Source organism: Solanum pennellii, chromosome 2, assembly GCF_001406875.1.
Source record: "Solanum pennellii chromosome 2, SPENNV200".
In the NCBI taxonomy this organism is placed as follows: domain Eukaryota; kingdom Viridiplantae; phylum Streptophyta; class Magnoliopsida; order Solanales; family Solanaceae; genus Solanum; species Solanum pennellii.
Genome location: NC_028638.1, coordinates 55,898,367 through 55,916,894, shown reverse-complemented (window position 1 = coordinate 55,916,894; position 18,528 = coordinate 55,898,367). Strand labels below are relative to the sequence as shown.

General features: G+C 33.1%; 2 protein-coding genes across 3 annotated transcripts; one reads left to right on the top strand and one right to left on the bottom strand.

The window, feature by feature from the left end:
- The first annotated feature begins 1,329 nt into the window (after window positions 1–1,329).
- On the top strand, window positions 1,330–5,429 carry LOC107011611 (BTB/POZ domain-containing protein At3g50780). The gene is made up of 2 exons (XM_015211192.2): window positions 1,330–2,754; window positions 4,106–5,429. The coding sequence occupies exons 1-2, from the start codon at window positions 2,119–2,121 to the stop codon at window positions 5,078–5,080; spliced, it is 1,611 nt and encodes a 536-aa protein (XP_015066678.1). The 5' UTR covers window positions 1,330–2,118; the 3' UTR covers window positions 5,081–5,429.
- Window positions 5,430–10,238: 4,809 nt separating this feature from the next.
- Window positions 10,239–16,201, bottom strand: LOC107011192 (BEL1-like homeodomain protein 2). 2 transcript variants are annotated; one of them, XM_015210592.1, is made up of 5 exons: window positions 15,838–16,158; window positions 14,381–15,610; window positions 13,562–13,944; window positions 12,133–12,193; window positions 10,239–11,064 (listed from the first exon to the last, which is right to left on the bottom strand). In XM_015210592.1, the coding sequence occupies exons 2-5, from the start codon at window positions 15,569–15,571 to the stop codon at window positions 10,519–10,521; spliced, it is 2,181 nt and encodes a 726-aa protein (XP_015066078.1). In that variant the 5' UTR covers window positions 15,572–15,610; window positions 15,838–16,158; the 3' UTR covers window positions 10,239–10,518. The 2 variants fall into 2 exon arrangements, with proteins under 2 accessions (XP_015066078.1, XP_027770365.1); XM_027914564.1 differs by having other exon boundaries at window positions 10,519–11,064; window positions 14,381–15,607; window positions 15,838–16,201.
- Between the last annotated feature and the right edge of the window lie 2,327 nt (window positions 16,202–18,528).

Below are 18,528 nucleotides of genomic sequence, written 5' to 3'. Positions count from 1 at the left end.
CCCCTTAAGATAAGGCGTATAGATATGTTTCTGAATTTCGAAAATAGAGGAATAATATTATGTTTTTTTAATGAGAGGTACAATTTATTTTTTTTAAAAAAAGCTACTAAGATTTAAATTATGACCTTCCCGACTACTAAATTTTGTTGAAAGGAAACTTAAATCTAATTGAGAAGCAAATATGAGATCTTGTCGCAAAGTATGGTATTAGCTGTCATATTGAGTAAAAGAAAAGGTCGCATATATATATATATATATATATATCATGTTTCAAAGATGTGTAATGGATTAGTGCCAGTTAAACACCAATTAATGATGATAATACTTATAAAGAATTGACATTAAACAGTAAGTGATGTTTAATGTCAATAATTTGTCAACTAGTCATGAGTTTTGTTGGCTAAATCTCAATCATGACAAAAATCATCTTTATGCAAATTATTCTTTAACACTTTTGTAGTTAGTGAGTGGAAATGAAAATAGAAAAGAGTTGAAAGAGAAATATATGTATGTACTATACATATTTTAAATATTGTCAAATGTCAATAATTAAATAACCATGTAATTAAGTTTTTTTTTTATTTGGTTAAAACTTACTCGATACGAATAGGGGAATCATCAACAAGTTTCCACTACAAGTGCCAAATTTTAATAGATGCTTTTAATAAAAGGAAAAATTAATGGGAAGTCTACTTCTTGGAGTTCCATCCATTAATTTTCTTCCGTTATCCCTACGGCAAAGTTGTCGTACCATTTTCATTTTTTATTTCTTAACTTCGATCCCCACACCCATACATAGCAAATAAAAATCTATATTATTTGCTGTTTTTACCTTTTGGTTTTGATTTTTTATATAATCAAGAGGATTTAATTTCAACTTTTTTCAAATTTAATATTCTCTCCATCCCATAGATGAGTACTTTCTATTTTATGCCATTATTATTAGATTGATTTTAAATTTACTATTTTGTCCTTCACTCAAATTAATAATTAGCCTCCCTCCTGAATAAAAAAATTCTATATCTTCAAAATATGTTTATTTTTATTCAAACTATTTATTGGTGATCAAATATTACTTCTGGTAATTCTTTGAGGGTAGTCTTGTCATTCAATGAACTTTGTTTGGTTTGAAAATTATGGTGATTTCCTTATCTTGAATTGATGAATTTTTCTTCTTTTTTGTAAATAATTTAAGGAGAATCAATTCTGCAAAGACCCAGAAAGCAACAGGAACAGTTTTTGTTTTTTTTTTTGAAAAATAAAAATATAGTATTAAAAACCAAATAAAGCAAAAGCAAGATTGGGACTTTGAGAAGACAACCCAAATGCATGCCTTGTTAGAGTGTTTTTTAAGGGAAAAGGATAAAATAAACTTGTGAGACCTACAAAAGCAGATTCATAATAAAAACAGAATAAAGAAAGTGAACATCATCAGTGAGACAAAGTGATAAAGTTGCAAAAGACACAGCGCATAAGCCATCTCTCTCATTTCTTTTCTTTATTTATTTGGACCCCAATTTTTCAATTCATATAGGAGGGGAGCTCATCATTCCACTCTGTTAAATCTCTGATTTGGTGGTTCCCTTCATGCTTGACATCAAAGCTTTCATTCAATCATTTTCAATGCCTCTTCCTTGGACTTTTAAATTAAAGATTTGGGGTTTTCAAGAAAATCTCAGATAGCTCTCTCTGTTTGTAGGTGAGTATTTGTTGTTTTCTCTATTTCAAGAATTTGGGTGTTTCAAGAATCCCTTTCTCCTGCCATTTTACTTCTTTGGGAGTGGTGAGTTTCAACTCTTCTTTCTTTGTTTCTTGACCACTATACTGTTAAAAGGTTTGATCTTTTCTTTTGTTTGCTGTCCTTTTGGAGAAAGAAAGAAAGAAACAATTTGTTTTTTCTTTTTATCAGAGTGGAAAAAATTAACTCTTTGATGTTTTGTCCTAATTAGTATATGTTCGTTCTTATGATCAAAGAGTTCCTTAGTTCTGTGTAGTCAACCTGATTTCAATTTCATCATCCCTTAAGTAAAAGAAAATGCAGAACTTCCCCATGATAACGCATAGCGGATGTTGTAAATGCCATATATTGAATTAGTTAGGCATTGAGTCTTTTCAAGAATGGCTGAAATTAGACTGACAAAGGTAGAACAAGGCCAAACCAAAATTAGGAATGTTCCAATTGCTGTGACCCCAGAGGGTTTCTGGTGTTGTCCCTCTCCCAATGTGTTTCAGAAGAGCCTTAAAACACCGAATCCTTTAAACAAGCCCAAAGCTCCACTTCCTACAACTCAAACCCCAGCTCACAAGAAACAAACTTCAGTAACTGAGAAAAGACCGGCTAGTGCTGCACCTAAGTCGGGTGCTGTTTCTGATGAAAAGCGAGGTGTTAGTTCTGATACACCTAGTGTTACCACATCGGTGCCTGCAGAGAGAACGCCTCGGTCCAAGACTGAAAGTGTACCAAGGAAAGTGTCGATTGAGTTTGGTGAGCCTGGAACTAGTGATCTTAGGGTGATCTTGCTAGGAAAGCAGGGGTTTACTGTGAAGTTGAATGTTCACAAGAATATTCTGGTTGCAAATAGCAGTTTTTTTGCAAATAAAATATCAGTACAGCAGCCAGTTTTTCCTTGCATTGAAATTGATGATTGTGAGGATGTTGAGATATGTGTTGAAACCATTGGCCTCATGTATTGCAAAGAAATGAAGCAGCGGTTGATCAAGCAAAGTGTTTCTCGTGTTTTGCGTATTATCAAGGTAATTTGGAAATCATGAGATGGACTTCCCTTTATATACATCTTTGAAAGTTTCCACTAGAACTGCTGCTTATATGTTAGATAACTAAATGTTTTGTTGATGCAAGTAGTTAACTTAGTCATCAGTTTCCCATAAAGTTTCGTTCTTCCCATTTTGTAAATGTAGTAGAAATATACTAGGTTGCTGTATATCTGCTGTAGCTCTGTGCTTCCATATGCTTAGAGTGATCGATAAATGTATTGAAAGATGCTTAAAGATGAAGGCATAAACCGTTCAAAGCAATTTGTTTCAGTTCAAACTATAGCTCTGACATACATTTTAATGGAAACATAAAACCTAGCTCACTTATCAGTATATTGTTACATGAGTGGAAAAAATAAATACTGAAAGAAAAACTTTTAGACAAGTTCTCTCTCCCCCTCTCACTTTCTTGCACTGCGTGACCATCCTGCAGGTGTGTGAGAGATTTAGACTGCCCCACGCTCTCACAACTCCATCAGATGCATAATACTTTGATCCTGTTTACTGATGCAGGACACCAATTCAGTGATGGTTTTACTGGGAAGGTCCTAAATAGTGTTGAAAACTCTTTTAAGCACCCTCAGAAAGTTTGCATAGAGTTGTCCAAGAGTTAGGAAATATGGTTGACTATTGTACTTTGTAAAGTTGCTGTAGAAACTAACATCAGGCAATTTGAACTGGACTCAAGTTACTATTATAGGCTATTGATCATGGATAGATATATATCTAGAATTCCTATTATAAACTACAATAGGGTTTATCAAATGCTGGGCTATTAAGTATATGTTAGATATAATAGGAAGGTCTTAATTAGTGTTAAAAACTATGTTAAGCTTCCTCATAAAGTTCCCATAGAGATATGACTGAGTTACCGAATATGGTTGGTTTTTGTGCACTATAGACTAACATAAATTTAATTGAGGATTTGTAATTGTTGCATAAATCACTTCGGATAGCTTGAATGTCTTGTCTTTCTGTGATAGACTAATCGATTGGGAGGTTATGTATATATGCTTTGACATTCAATTGTAAACTGCAGTAGGGGTCATTTATTCATCAAATGCTGCACGGATCTTAATGTCATAAAAGGAACATTTTCTTCGCCTGTTATTGCATTTCTATTAATATTCTAGTTTTAAATGGAGTTTAATTGAGCCAATACCTTATCCAGTGTTTGTGAACTTCTTTACAACACATCCTTGAAGCTTCAATATTTTAGTTTCGTGAATATTCCCCTCTGAATTTGTTGGTTGTCAAATTTATTTTGCATGCAAATCATTCTTATATCTTCGAAATAGTAAACAATTCCTAACTCAGACCCGCACTGTAGGTAGCGGAACAACTTGGATTTCAATCATGCATGCAGTCATGTTTAGAGTATTTGGAAGCAGTACCGTGGGTTGGGGAAGAAGAAGAGGAGAAAGTTGTTTCCTCGGTCCTACGGCTGCAGAGTGAGGGAATTGGGGTGACCCCTGTGTTAAAGAGGGTGTCATCTGATATTTCAAAGCCTCACAAGGACACATTCTCGCATATCCTAGAGCTGGTGCTCAAAAGTAATGAAGAGAGAGGCCGCCGGGAAATGAAATCTGTTGTACTGAAGCTTCTCAGGGAAAATAACTGTCTTCCAAGTTCCTCTGGCTCAGTTGACAGTTACAATGAAATAATATATGGCTCGTGTAGAAGTTGCCTGGATTCAATATTGATTCTGTTCAAACAAGCAGCTGAACCTGTGTTTAGCAGCAATTCTACTGATTGCAGAGAACCAGTAGTGAAGCAGATGGTTCTTGAGGCTGATAACCTCTCTTGGATGCTTGAAATTTTAATTGACAGGCAAGCAGCAGATGAATTTGCGGTGATGTGGGCTAGCCAGCAGGAATTGGCGTCTCTGCATACTAAGCTACCTATTGTGTCTCGCCACCATGTCAGCTGCATCACAGCAAAGCTTTTTGTAGGTATAGGAAAAGGGGAACTTCTGCCTTCAAAGGACACACGTAACCTCTTGTTACAGACGTGGTTACAGCCATTGATCAATGACTACAGCTGGTTGCAGCATGGATCCAGGTCGTTTGACCGAAAGGTTGTGGAGGAAGGAATTGGCAGGACAATCCTAACACTACCTCTGGAGGAACAGCAGAGCATTTTGCTTTCTTGGTTAGGCAGTTTCCTCAAGTCAGGTGATAATTGTCCAAATCTACAGAGAGCATTTGAAGTCTGGTGGCGTCGTACATTTGTCAGACCCTATGCAGAGACAGGAAGTACCCGCCCATTAGACCATGTTACGACTCCAAAGGTAACAGAACATTAGAAGTTTATGGTATCATTTAAAAGGAAATTGTTGAAGATCAGTGTTTAGTTGAATTGAAGGAGACTTCTGTTGTATGCAATGAAGAAAGCTCGGGGGCTCTGTCAAATCAAGGATAAATTACTCATCTATGTAAGGTGTCTAACTGATTCCTTGTGTGAATCATGTAAATTTAGAGTATCATTTGAATTGTCCAATTTGGTGTGTTAGTGATAATGTAAGAGGTATGTAATACAAGTTGGTTGTGTTAAATTATAGATTGATCAAATTTTCTGACAGGACCATGGCTAATGTAACATATTGTCTTAACTGTAACTCATTTAGAGATGAATCTGTTAAAAGATTTATGCAACTTCTGTAAACTTTCTTTTATAAAACAATGGGGCCTGGTGTAGTAGTGACAGTTCAAGAATAGGAAATCTTTAGGTCGATCAGTTGATTTGTATCCTTATCTGGCAGTTAGCCAAGCGAGAAGCTATGATCGAAGAAGCCACGCCACTCCGGTCACCGGTGGCATAAGATACCCAACTCAAGTCAGATAGCAGCAATCACTCGAAATAGTCGTGAAAACATGAAAGTTCAGATAAAGGAAGGGGAGTCAAAGCAGAAAGAAAGCCTTAGATGGAGCAGTAGTCAGAGAAGCAAGAGTTGAAAGGCTAAGTAGGCGTTTGACCATGCGATATCATATCATGTTATTGTATCATGAGATGGAATCAGCTTTTGGACATGCGATTTTACGCAGATTTCATCTCATGATTCCATATCATGAGATGTGATTTCATATTCTCCAAAAATCATGATATTGAATCATGAGAATATCATAGCATGATTTGAGATATTTTAATACAAATATTAATCCACGAGTTTATATTTTGTTAGAACAACCCCACATTTATATCTATTAACCATTTATTTCACATGTAAATTAAATTTATAATTACATCATTACTTTTTATAATTTATTACTCTCACCGACATAAAATTTATCATTCTCACCAACATATAGTCACTTTAACTCACACTTTACGATTGTTGAGTAATAAAATTTTAAAGAGCCCATAAAAGGTGTTCCATTTTTACTCAAATATATTGATGCGAAGTGAAAGTTAGGTTGAAAATTAGATTGAAACAATTACTTAAGTGGAGAATAAATAGTTTTGTAATAATTTATTATGCGATTTTATAATTTTTTGTTTATTTGATAAATTTGAATAAATAATTGGGGCTATTTTAATAGTTTTAGAACTTATAGAATTTTTATGTTTATGAAGAAATATACAACACCAAAATTTCATATGACATATTCAAACAAAACTTCAATTTCATCTCATGATTCTGTATCATGATACCATATCATGATTCCAAACGGGCCCTTAAAGTGGTCTTATGCATTCCAACTACCCAGAGAGTCTTTTTATTTTGCATATCTCAAGTTTCAAATTCTCCTCGCTAGTTGATTCTTAACCTCCTTTCTTTTCTGAGTCTTGAAGGAACTGATACATATAAATATTTGAATTTTTATTCCTAAAAATAGTTTCATACACAAATCTGGAATTTCCCAAATTTATATGCAATTTAGGGATGGGCTGCAAAATTGACTCAAACGTATGTAATCCGTCTAATTCACCCAAGTTTTAATGGGCTTGAATTAGAGTAGTTTTTATAATGGGCTTATTTGGGTCACTACCCAAGTTAACCTATCAAAAATCATTAGCCCAAATAGGTGTGTGGTGTTGCCCAATCTTAACCCATGAAAAATATTTTTGATCTTGATGTCTAACAAACAAATCTCATAGTGCTAATGATTAATTACATCCTATCCCTAATTGTTTTGTATGTAATATTTTAAAGGGTAACTTTCACATATATCAGATATAAAATTCATATTTGTATGTTATAACAAAGTTTGCATAATTGCACTCCATAGCAAACATATATATATGTATGTATGTATGTATGTATGTATGTATGTATGTATGTAATAATTCACTATACATATACAATTAAAGCAAATTGTATAAAACGAGAAAGAGAAAGAGACGGTGGGCAGAGAATTGTATAAAACGAATTGTATAATTATAAGTGTATAGAACGATTATATACAATTTGAATTTGTATGAAATGAGAAAGAGAGAAAGGCAAAAGAGACTTGGGCAGGGAATATACAATTGAATCGAATTGTATAAAACGAGAAAGAGAGAAATTTTCGCTTTATGCAAACACAAATTATACAAATACAAATGTCTTAATCCGATTCAATTGTATACAAATTCAAATATTATGCAGATATACAAACACAATCATTGATACATATACATAATAGTTACATATATACAATTATCTATAAGATATACATATAGAATTCACCTCTTTCCACTATCCACTCGCCTCTCTCATTTGTGTCTTTAGCTTATCTCGCTCGCCACTCTAACCTAACTCAGAGAACCTTTAGAACTCAAAACATACACATATACAAATGCAATTTTCACAAACATAGAAGCTCAATTTATACAAATAAGACGTTTCATAGCAAACATAATTTGGCTATAATGCATAAATATAAAAAATGTAGATAGCGTGCTAATATTATTTTTATCTTTACTATTCCTAAAATTTTCTTTAAAATAAATTATATATTTAGGTAATTTATCCACAAACAATGCATTCAAATCACCATTTTACTATAGTATATTCTTTCTTGCAGAAGTACTCATGATGTGTAGGATAGGAACCGTAAAATAATTGGTACTCAAAGTCGAACGAGTTGAGTTATGATTTATCCTACTCAAATTCTTCTAAAATGTTATCATATCTATATCAAAACTTTTTGAAAAGTAAGACCAATATAAGTTATAACCTATATTTAGTCTATCTTTACTCATATAAATTTAGAATAGGATTGATTCATCTCATTTTAATTCGCCTAATTTCGAAGGACCAGCAGAAGTGGTCAAGTGGATATTGGTTTTAAAAAAATATAATCAATGCGCACTAGGAGTAAGAGTGAATGTGGTCCTTGCTAATAATTACACCTATTGGTCGATTGAAATCATGAAAGTTCTCATTCATTGATTGCTTTAGTAATGTTGGTTCAGAACTATAGTGGTCCTTATAATATATATAGCTAGCTGCTACAAAATTAAGTAGCTGTGTGAGTCTCTGTCTCTTGTCACAATCAATATGCATGAGTAAGTTTTTTTTAAAACATGAGTGTTTTTTTACCAAAGAACTCTTGCATGGTGAAAATGATCGATTGATTAATCATCATTTTCTTATAGTAGCACTATACTAGTCATTCATCTATAGGAATTCCAAGACAATGACATCCTTTTCTTCTATAGCTCGTGTGGCGTATGGACAATATAATATTAAATCTAGCTAGCATTTTTTATTACCCAATATAGAAATACGCTTATATTAAAAAAATTTACTAGTGACTCAAAAATCAAAATTCTAGATCCGTTTTACTAGAACGTTATTTTGAAAGTAAAAGGTGAAATCAAAATGTGAAACAAGATAGAGCAGCTGAACTAACTTTGTGTTCAGAGATGGATGATGAAAATGGGCTATCACTCAAAAGTAAGAAGAAATTGAAGTAGGTTTGTTTGTGATTTTGTTAAAACTTAAAAAGGCCAAACAACATCTTGTGTCACATGATCCAAATTTTGTTGAGGCTAATCTGATTAGTGGGGGGGCCATGAACAGGACATGCATCTTTAATTTATTGTTTGCTCTTTGCATTCAATCAGAATAACGGGGGCCACCTTAGCCAAACTTCAAGTCATGTACTGCTACATTTTGCTAGAAAATAGCCTTTGCTTTATTTATTTGAAGACAAATTTTTATTTCCCAAACACTATATATGAAATTTGTACGATTGACATTAGTATTAATTATATTGGTCAACCACAAGCAGTGAGAATAGTAAATTAACAGAGAGAGAAAGACAAAGAAACCATTCGGAGGGGTCACTCCATTAATTCAGCACATCACCATACTTGGGCACCATTTAGCCGGTTTTCAAAATTAAACAATCAAGTGACTATTAGCCAAAAGTTCTTTAATTATGAGTAAAATTAAATGAAAATAGAGGGAGAGCTAATTAAAATTTGGAGATTGAGTAGTATTGTGTGAAGTAGTAGTAGTAGTAGTAGGAGCTAATTAAATGAGAGAGGCTCATAATAGTATATATCTTCCAACTAAACATGTACAATAAATGTAGCAAGTTAAGTTTAGATGCCAATTGCATTTTATTACTGGAAAATGACATCTCCTCATATAGTCAGTAGATTGGGACACTCTTAGCATAAATAGACAAAATCTACTCCCAAGCATTTTGAGTTTTACTTCATACTAATGAGACTGACATATCACCTTATTGTAAAGCCATTCAGAACTGCTCTGCAAATATAATAAAAAAAGAAATGGATATTAGGTGAAAGGTGATTGTAACTTTACATCTAATTGTATGTTTGAATTTTAAGAAAAGAGGGAGAAGGTGTAAGTTGGACAAAATAGGTAACATAACCAACTCACCAGAACAACGAGTTTTGCAGTTTCTAGTTGTTTTCCTTACCAACATTATAAAACGCTCCCTTAAAAAAGACGACTCTGACTCTGTATTGATTATTACGTAGGAAATAAAACGATCTACTTTAATATATTATCGTATTGTGGCAGTTGGATATGTATTGACGATGTTACTCACAGCAAGAAAATGTCTTCTAATTATACTCTAAAATAATAGAGATGGAAATTTAATCAGATGGATTGTTGCTTTCTATCACCACACATGATTTAAATAATAAATAATTGAGGAATAAAACTTTTGCATGAAAAAAGTTTGCTAGCTACCTTATGATTGCATTCACATTACACATAATTAGTTCCCTCATTTGTCCCCTATTGTAGGTCTGAAGATATATATGTGGGGATACTTTGATTGACAAGTTCCCTAGCTAGCTCTCCCACCCCACAAAGAAACAAAGCCTTCTTGGGACTAGGTGCTAACCCAGTAGGCCTTTTAGTGAAATTTTTTTTTTAAGATAAAATTGAAGGAAGAAACCAAGAGATATATAAGAACAAAAACAATGAGACTATTACTGTTACTGTGTATGAATTTTATACACTTTTACAAAGATTCCAAATCCAATAAATAAGGTAATTAGAACAACTGTCTCATTTTATTGTCCAAAACCAGCTTTCATGAGGTACAAGACACTATAAGTACAATGAAACAAAAAGCTGGTGGAAAAATTTAATAATGTACTAGTACTACTATACAATTACAGTAAAAATAAATATCTCATAGCGCTTGCTGGCTCAATGCTAACACAAAGCTAATTTATGGAATTTCTTATAACAAAAAGCAAGGCATAAATTATGATGAGCTGAAGCAAATTCAGTTTTTTAAAATATTACTATGGGAAAATACGTATTAATTAACCAAAGAAATGAGTATTCTCTGGTAAATTTCCTGCATGTCGTAACCCTAAGGTGAGTGACACATCACCAGCTGTGGTCCCAAACCTTATCATGGTGGAGCCCATATGATTATGTGTGGTGGTCCCATCGTCACCGGAGAAGTTACCGCGACGGCAAGCGTCGGGATCATGAATGTTGGTCGTAAAAGCAGCTTGGTTTTCCGAGAAGGAATTGATTGCTACAAGTGAAGGGTCACTATCAGTGGCATTGATTTGGGATCTTTTGCTTGAGGTAACAGTTATGGGAGTGGCAGCTGTTCCTGTCTCTGCAGCAGCTAGTGCTGTCGTAGTTGTAGGGGCTGTTGTTGTTGTTGCTGTTGTCGTCGTTATATTAGTAGATGAGGAGTTAGTCAGGCTATTAGGCGTTGGTGTTTGTGCAATTATATTATTGCCACTGTTTTGGCTTTGGCTATTCTCATCTTCATCTTTGGCTTCTTGTTGATACATATCTTCTACCATGGGTTTCCACAACCGAACTCTCGCATTAATGAACCAATTTGATACCTGAATAATTGACACATTCATATACACAACATTAATTAAAACTCTTATTTTTTATAATAAGAGATTAACTTTCATGTACTATCCTATCTTCTGTTTCAATACATTTGTCTGATGTCCACAAATACAAAATTCAATCACTTATAGATACATACTGTAAAATATATCAAAATTTCTTTAATCTTATGTGATTAAATATATCATACGAAAAATAGAATTACAAAATATCTGGAGAAGAATGAAAAGATAGATGATGTGAAAGGGAGTTAAGAATAGAGGTGTAGAAGCGTTCAAAAGAGTAAATATATACTACCCCACATGTGTTAATTGTATTTCATCTTTCAGTGAATAAGATCCAATCATGTCACTAAATTGAGAACATGTATGACCAACATTACATTTTTCAGTTTCTTGAAATTAATTTTTGTCTTAAAGAGGAAGAAAAAAAAACATGACATTTCAACCTATGACATTTTTTAATTAATAATTGTGGTTGGGTTCAACATTCACCAGACAAAAGAGGGAATGGAGGGAGTATGCACAAACAGAGCTGTAAACTTAAATGGGTCGTGGAAAAATGTATACCTTGCCTCTGCACTTACTATTCCTAAGATTTTCTTTCACAAACCTAGAATTTATGTCTTTGTAGAAATAATATAAATAGAAAAAAATGTTCATCCTCTACCCCTAAGAAAAGAAAAAGAAAGTCATGCACCACATAAAATTACTTCTTTTATTTTTAACAATTTTTATTGGTAATAATTAATTCAATATCTCTTGAGCTAATTAACTCTATATTTTCTTGAAACTAAAAAAGAAATACTACCCTCTATGGTTTAGGAGATTCAAAATCATCTTGAGGTTGCACTATATTTTTGTTTTTCGTATCCTAACTAAAGATCCTGGATCCACCGCGAGACTCAAATATGTAATGAAAGTTAAAGTAAAAGTACTAGTTTAATTTCATAGAAGAAAAAAAGAACAAAAAGTATAGCATATGCATATGCATAATGTGAATAAGAAAGCTTGAAAGAGAAAGAACAGAGGATTCACAATAGAAATAAAGCAAACCTGATTTCTGGAGAGACCAGTCTGTCTTGCCAACAGATGTTTATCAGCATCACTTGGATACCTGAGAAAAACCAACCACACAAACACAAACAAAAAATAAATAAAATCATATTCCTTACCAAAACTGTATAAAGAGATGACTAACTTTCTTTATCACTACATCTGAATTAACATTATTTTTTCTCTCTGCATGGGCGTGACAATCCAAGAACCAACAGCAGCAGTTACAGTACCTCTCTGCCACTATTCAACAACCAAACCCAAATAAAATAAAAAACTGCATGCACTCATCTTTTTCATAACATATACTCTACTACATAGATTCTATTTTATTTTACCATTTCTTTTGTGCCATACTTTCTCCGTCTCAATTTATGTGGTTGTTGTCGTTTTCTCTTGTAGTCAAACTACGGAAATTTTCACTTAACATTTTATAAGTACACATACTTTTCATATAATTAATTAATACTAGCTAAGTTCTAAAAACTCAAAATATTACATTCAAATTAATCAAATTGATTTTCAGAAAGAACAAAAGGATGGAAAGAGCGACTCGCAAGTTGCTTTTATTATCATTATTGTTACTATGCAATGTCAATGAATAGGTTGGTTTTCTTTTTGTTATTGTTCAAATTCATGCCAATATAATGTCAGCAGTAGTAGGGCATTGGATCCAGGAGAAAAGAGGTTGTACTAGAGGAAAAGAAAAATAAAGTAAAGAACGTAAATTATACTTTATACATCAAAGGACACTGAATTGGGATTCCTTTAAACTCAGAGACACTGCAAGAGAAAGAAAAAAGAAAAAGGAAAAGCTAAAAAAGAGATGTTGGAAATGTGTCTTCCCTTAGACTAATAAAAAAAAGTTGATTGATGGGTTTGAAGCTTCATTTTGTCTCTTCATAATTCCATAATAATGCCACTTTAGACTTTTGTTTATACAGTAAAAATATAAAAAAAGATTCAGATTCCATCGGTATTAGGAGTTAAGACTTCTTGAGAACGAAAAAGGTTAGACTTCACAACAGTCAATGGAAGAATGTATGTACGGGTTTAACTTATACACTAAAAATATTTTTTTTTAAAATCCTCCTATTAACATGTATAATACCTATAAAAGTGAATTAGTAACTTGAAGATTAAGAAAAACAATAATGAAATAGCTTTGCTCTAACGTATAAACTACATTGACAGTGAAAGCCTTAAACTTATACTCCCGACTACTTTTTCTCTCGAGAATCAATATAACTCAACTTTAAAGGTGAATTAGATTGAATAAATTTCATATTCAAAAATTAAAATTTAGATATTGATAAATACCATTAATCATAAAAAAAGAAAATAAATTAAAATTAAAATTTCCTTTGACCTATCAATGATGTTTAACTTGTTATATTTTAAATAAATAATAGAGTAAAGATATACGTACGGGTGTAGAAAATGCTCAAAAAGCCAAGCTCTTAAAATATTGACCGAACGTTCAGGTAAGCCTCTTTGTGGTCTCCAAGCTTCTTGTTCCATCATTCCCATTTGGTGAAACGCCCTTTGTTGCCTCAAACTTTGTTCAAGCATCTTAAGCCTCGGAGTTTCTCCTTTAGTCAATCCCGAAGTTCCTGCATCTTTCTCTCCTAATAACTCACAACTCTGCTTCAACTGTGCTCCTATTGCATCCTTTAAACACCTGAAATGTCTCGACATTGCCTTCTGTGCTAGTGCTGTATACGGAACTGCTGCCCCGAAACCCATCACTAAATCAAACGAATTCACAACCATCTGCATTTGTTCACAGTAATGATTGTACCTCCTATCTACCTGCTTACAACATTATTTACTCTTAGTACATGTCAACTTCTACTATTTGAATAAACAAATGTATTAAGATTAACCAAACGGACTTTGTTTGCAATAATGGTAGCTAGCTTACTTGCTAATATAATTATCATTTAATCTCCGTGTACTCGTAAGAAATCTAAAACCGTTGAATTACTCTATATTTATTCTAATACGGATTTCTTAATCAGAATGTAATAAAAAAAAATCTATGGAAATGACGAAATCTAATCCCTTAGCCGGCATTTTCTAGTCCTTGTTTATAAAATATATATAATTAACTCCACAAGAAATGCCGCAACTTTCTGTAAGGTTTTTTTTTTGTTTGTTTGTTTAATTAAGAGATTAAACAAACAACAATGATTGGTAATTGACCCCGTAAGATATAGAGAGATAAGAGAGAGATTAGGATACATGCCTCATCAAGCATAGATAAAAGTTTGACCTTCCTTCTCTGATGCTCAATTCTATCAGCAGCGGACAAAGTAGGAACATCTTTTGAAGAAGCTTCATTGTTAGCTCCACCACTAGGGTTATTGGCTGCTGCTTTGTTGTTATTCTTCTTCAATTTACCTCTTCCAACACTGCAGAATTCTTCCAGTAGTTCTTGGGCAGCTTTCGCGTATTTGGAATTCCTCAACACATTGACCACTCCTAAGGATGACCCATACCCAACATGGACTTGATGAATGTTTGGGCTTATTCCTGATCCACCCATATTCATATTCTTGTATCGATATTGACCGGAAGTACTAGACCCTCCTTGATTGAAGAACAACATTCCTCCAGCTTCTCCGCTCATCTGTAATTCCTCCGCCTTGTGCTGTAACGAAGAAGACAAGGATAGAGATAGGCCTTGACTTTCGACGACGTTTACCCCTCCGATTTCATTCTGGGCATTGAGATGATGAGTGGCTGTAGCAGCACTTGCTCCTCCATTCCCCCATGTCATGAACTGACCGAAAGATCCTTCGGCCGGATTAGGAAACCCTTGAAGTGTTGGAGTAGATGATGGGTTTGGTAACAACATATGAAGCGTAGAAGAAGTTGAATTAGGAGGAGATGGAGAAGGTGACCTTGGTTGTGGATTCATTAGAAAAAGTTGCATGGAGTCCGTATGATTTTTTGCATATCCCAATGGTTGACTACTTGCACCTCCACCCACTACCATACCTTGTCGGTGGTTCCCGAACCACTCGTTCCCCATGGCCGCAGCAGCATGAATCCGTGGATTCGGCTGTCTAAAATTCGGATTGAATTGAGTTTCTAATAATTCCGCTGCGTTGGTTGCGGCGTTTCCAGGAGGGAAATTAAACATCTCAGATAACATTCCAGCAGTCTCATAAACTGTTGGTAGCCCGCTTGTTTCATCTTCAAACGGTTCGAATCCTTGCACTCGCAATTTATCTCGACGGATCTGTTGAGCTTGCTGGTGCTGTTGCTGCTGCTGCTGTTGTTCGGCTTGTGATCTCTCGAACCCATTAGGGAAACTGAAGAGACTGTGGTGATGATAATCTTGGGACATAGAATTGAGATTTTCTACAACTTGATGAATTACTGGATATTTGTGACAAGGACGAAGTGTAATTGGTTGTGTTGCTATTCCCATGGCAGCGTTGTCTTCTTCTTCATCATCTCTTTTCTTCTACTGTGGATCGGGCATGAAATAGTTAAAATCGGTTTATAATCATTAAAATAATTCATCATGGGATACAATTATTGTCAGGAGATTGAAAAAGATAATAAGTGTGACAAAGAGTAAGAGGTGAGGAAGGGAGAGAAAAAGACTCTTTCTTAATTTATTTATTTTATTTTTTTTATAAGAAAAAAAAAGTAAGAAAACTGATAATCAGCTTTATTCATGTAAGCACAAACCTCATAAGAGTTTTTTTGCAGGTCGGAAAAAGGGTTTCTCAGATATCGTTTTCTCTTCGTGGGATTTGAAAGGCAAAGCTGTTGTGAGTGTCTCTCTCTATTTCTCTGCTGTCTGCTGTCGTTTCTTTTTTATTTCTCGTGCTCTACTCTATGCTGCAATCGCCTTCTGGAAATATAATTGAGCTAAGCTTCCAACAAACATATTTTTTCTTAAAATAAGAAGATGAACTTTGACATATGTATTCTGGTTTTCTTTGTCTCTCTCTGTGTGTGTGTGAGAGAGAGACATAATTAAGGGAAGAAAATAGAGAAGAGGTCGCTGTTCTCTTTTTTCACTCAACTAATTTTTATATTCCAATTAAGTGTGTACCAGTACTACTTTCCTATTTAATTTCCTTGCTTGACAAATAAACTTTAAACTAACTCAACCAAATTATAAAATACTACCTGAATTATTTAGTCATATTTTAAATTGACTCATATAACCTCCTAGCTAGTACTAGCCTACATGTTGATGGGTGACTATAATAGGAGTATGCTCACCAAACTTTCAGGAATAAATGTAAAAAATATATATTACAGTACCGTAAACTGAAGGTTTCTCATAGTTTACTCGTCATTTTTGCAAGTTATCTACCATACCAACTTGTTTTATCATGAGAAAATGTATTTTATATTTTCTTTTCTTATTCAGTATTTGATAGATAGAGAGGGATTTTCTCATTTGAAAAAATGCTTACTAAGAAGGAATTTTCTATATTTAATCTTCTTTCATTTTGTTTCGTAATGATTGCAACATAACGTTCGTGAGGAGATTAATGATTCATCAAGAATTAAACTCTTACAATTTAAGTAAGTGAACTTTAATTTGCTGAAGGTACAATTATTTCTTAAAAGTTTGAAATTAAGGTTGGCTAAATAGACATTTCAACGTCATTTTATTAAACGTTAATCTATCATTATCACAACATTTCTCAATTTTCAGGGAACCTACGGTGTAATTGTCATGGTAACCAAATGCTGCTATATTTTGAATTTATAATAAAAAGGATAAGGTGAGCAATGAGTCATCCCAGTAAAAGAAATTATTTAAAAAAATATTTATTTCAATATAGATGACAATTATGCCCTTTATAACATTGCCTGCATGACAGTAGTGGTATTACTGGTATTGTTGATAGGGTCATGCCAGTCACTTTCTAGACTACTAGCTATTTAATTGCTTTCTTTTCTTTTTCCCTCCCTTTTATAATTTATCTCCTCTCCATTAAACTATATACTATTGAACACCTCAAATTCAAAAGGAGGAGAAATAAAAAATAATTTGATGTAAATTAATTAGTATTTACTAATATGGTGACACAAACAAAAAAAGATGACTTAATTAAGTTAATTTATTGCTACTTGTTATAAAATTTTATAATATTACTAGTCCATCCTATATAAACAGTCATTTTTATCTCTAACAAAAATCAATAAATAAGAAGATTTTTTTACTAAATTATTTTTTACTCCTTCAAGGTAATCATATTATTTTAGATTCTATCGATCATATTTTTATAAATTCAACAATAAATATTTTAAATAATGTTACAATTAAAAATAGTTGTTAATACTATAAAGTAGTACCCCAATGAAGTTGATATTATGGATTGGACTAGTATCAATAATACTAATGAATAGATAATAAAATAGTTAAATAGGAAGAAAATTAGAGAAATGTTAAAAGAATTAAAGGTGACACGTGTTGGAGGGTTTTTGTGTATAAATGGTGTGGAGAGGTGAAAGGCACTCATAACTGACTCATGTTTGGCACTGAAGAAGACTTGTACAACTATCACTATAGGTTATATACATACATGTCTATCTATGATTTTACCTGCTTTAGTCACTTTCTTCATTTCTCCCAAAATTTTATTTTAAATATTATTGGCTTACTCTTCTCTGGATATTGTATTTTAATCTCTGATTGTAACCTACACATATAGTACATCATTTCCCTTTCAAGGGTACGTACCTACACAATAATCTATACGTTGTACCTCCTTAATATGCATATATATAATGTGGTAAAATTAAACTCAACTTATCACACTAATTAATGCATGCATTTTACTTATCAAAATCATATAAGTTAGTAGTAAGTATTTTATTTTGTCAACTAATTAACGTGAGACATTTTAACAGTTCACTTTGAACCTCATAAGCTAACATGTATAGTAGATGATGCAAGCAAAAATATATTTACTTGAATAATGTAATCTTGTTGGAAAGCAATCATGTTGATGGCATAAAAAATTCAAAATTCAAAGATGGCTAATGTAACATAATTAATAATGTGGAGAATGATAATTCATATATGAGTTTAGCAATATGTGAATTTAAAGTTAATCACGTTTCATTATAAATATCGAACATCGGAGGATGAATATAAAAAAAGTGAGGAAAAAAGTGAAACTTAGGAAGATGAATAAGAGGATTGATGGTAGACAGACTAACTTTCAGCTGTCTTTGGTGAACTTTAGGGTGATGTCACGTGAATCTCACACTTCACACGCTTCAACTTAATTGACAGGACCACTTCAACTTAACCATTCAAAGTCCAATAACTATCACTTATCTCATTTACACGTGCCACCTTCCAATTAATAAAAAGAGACTTATTTGAATTGGAACCCAAAAGGCTAAATA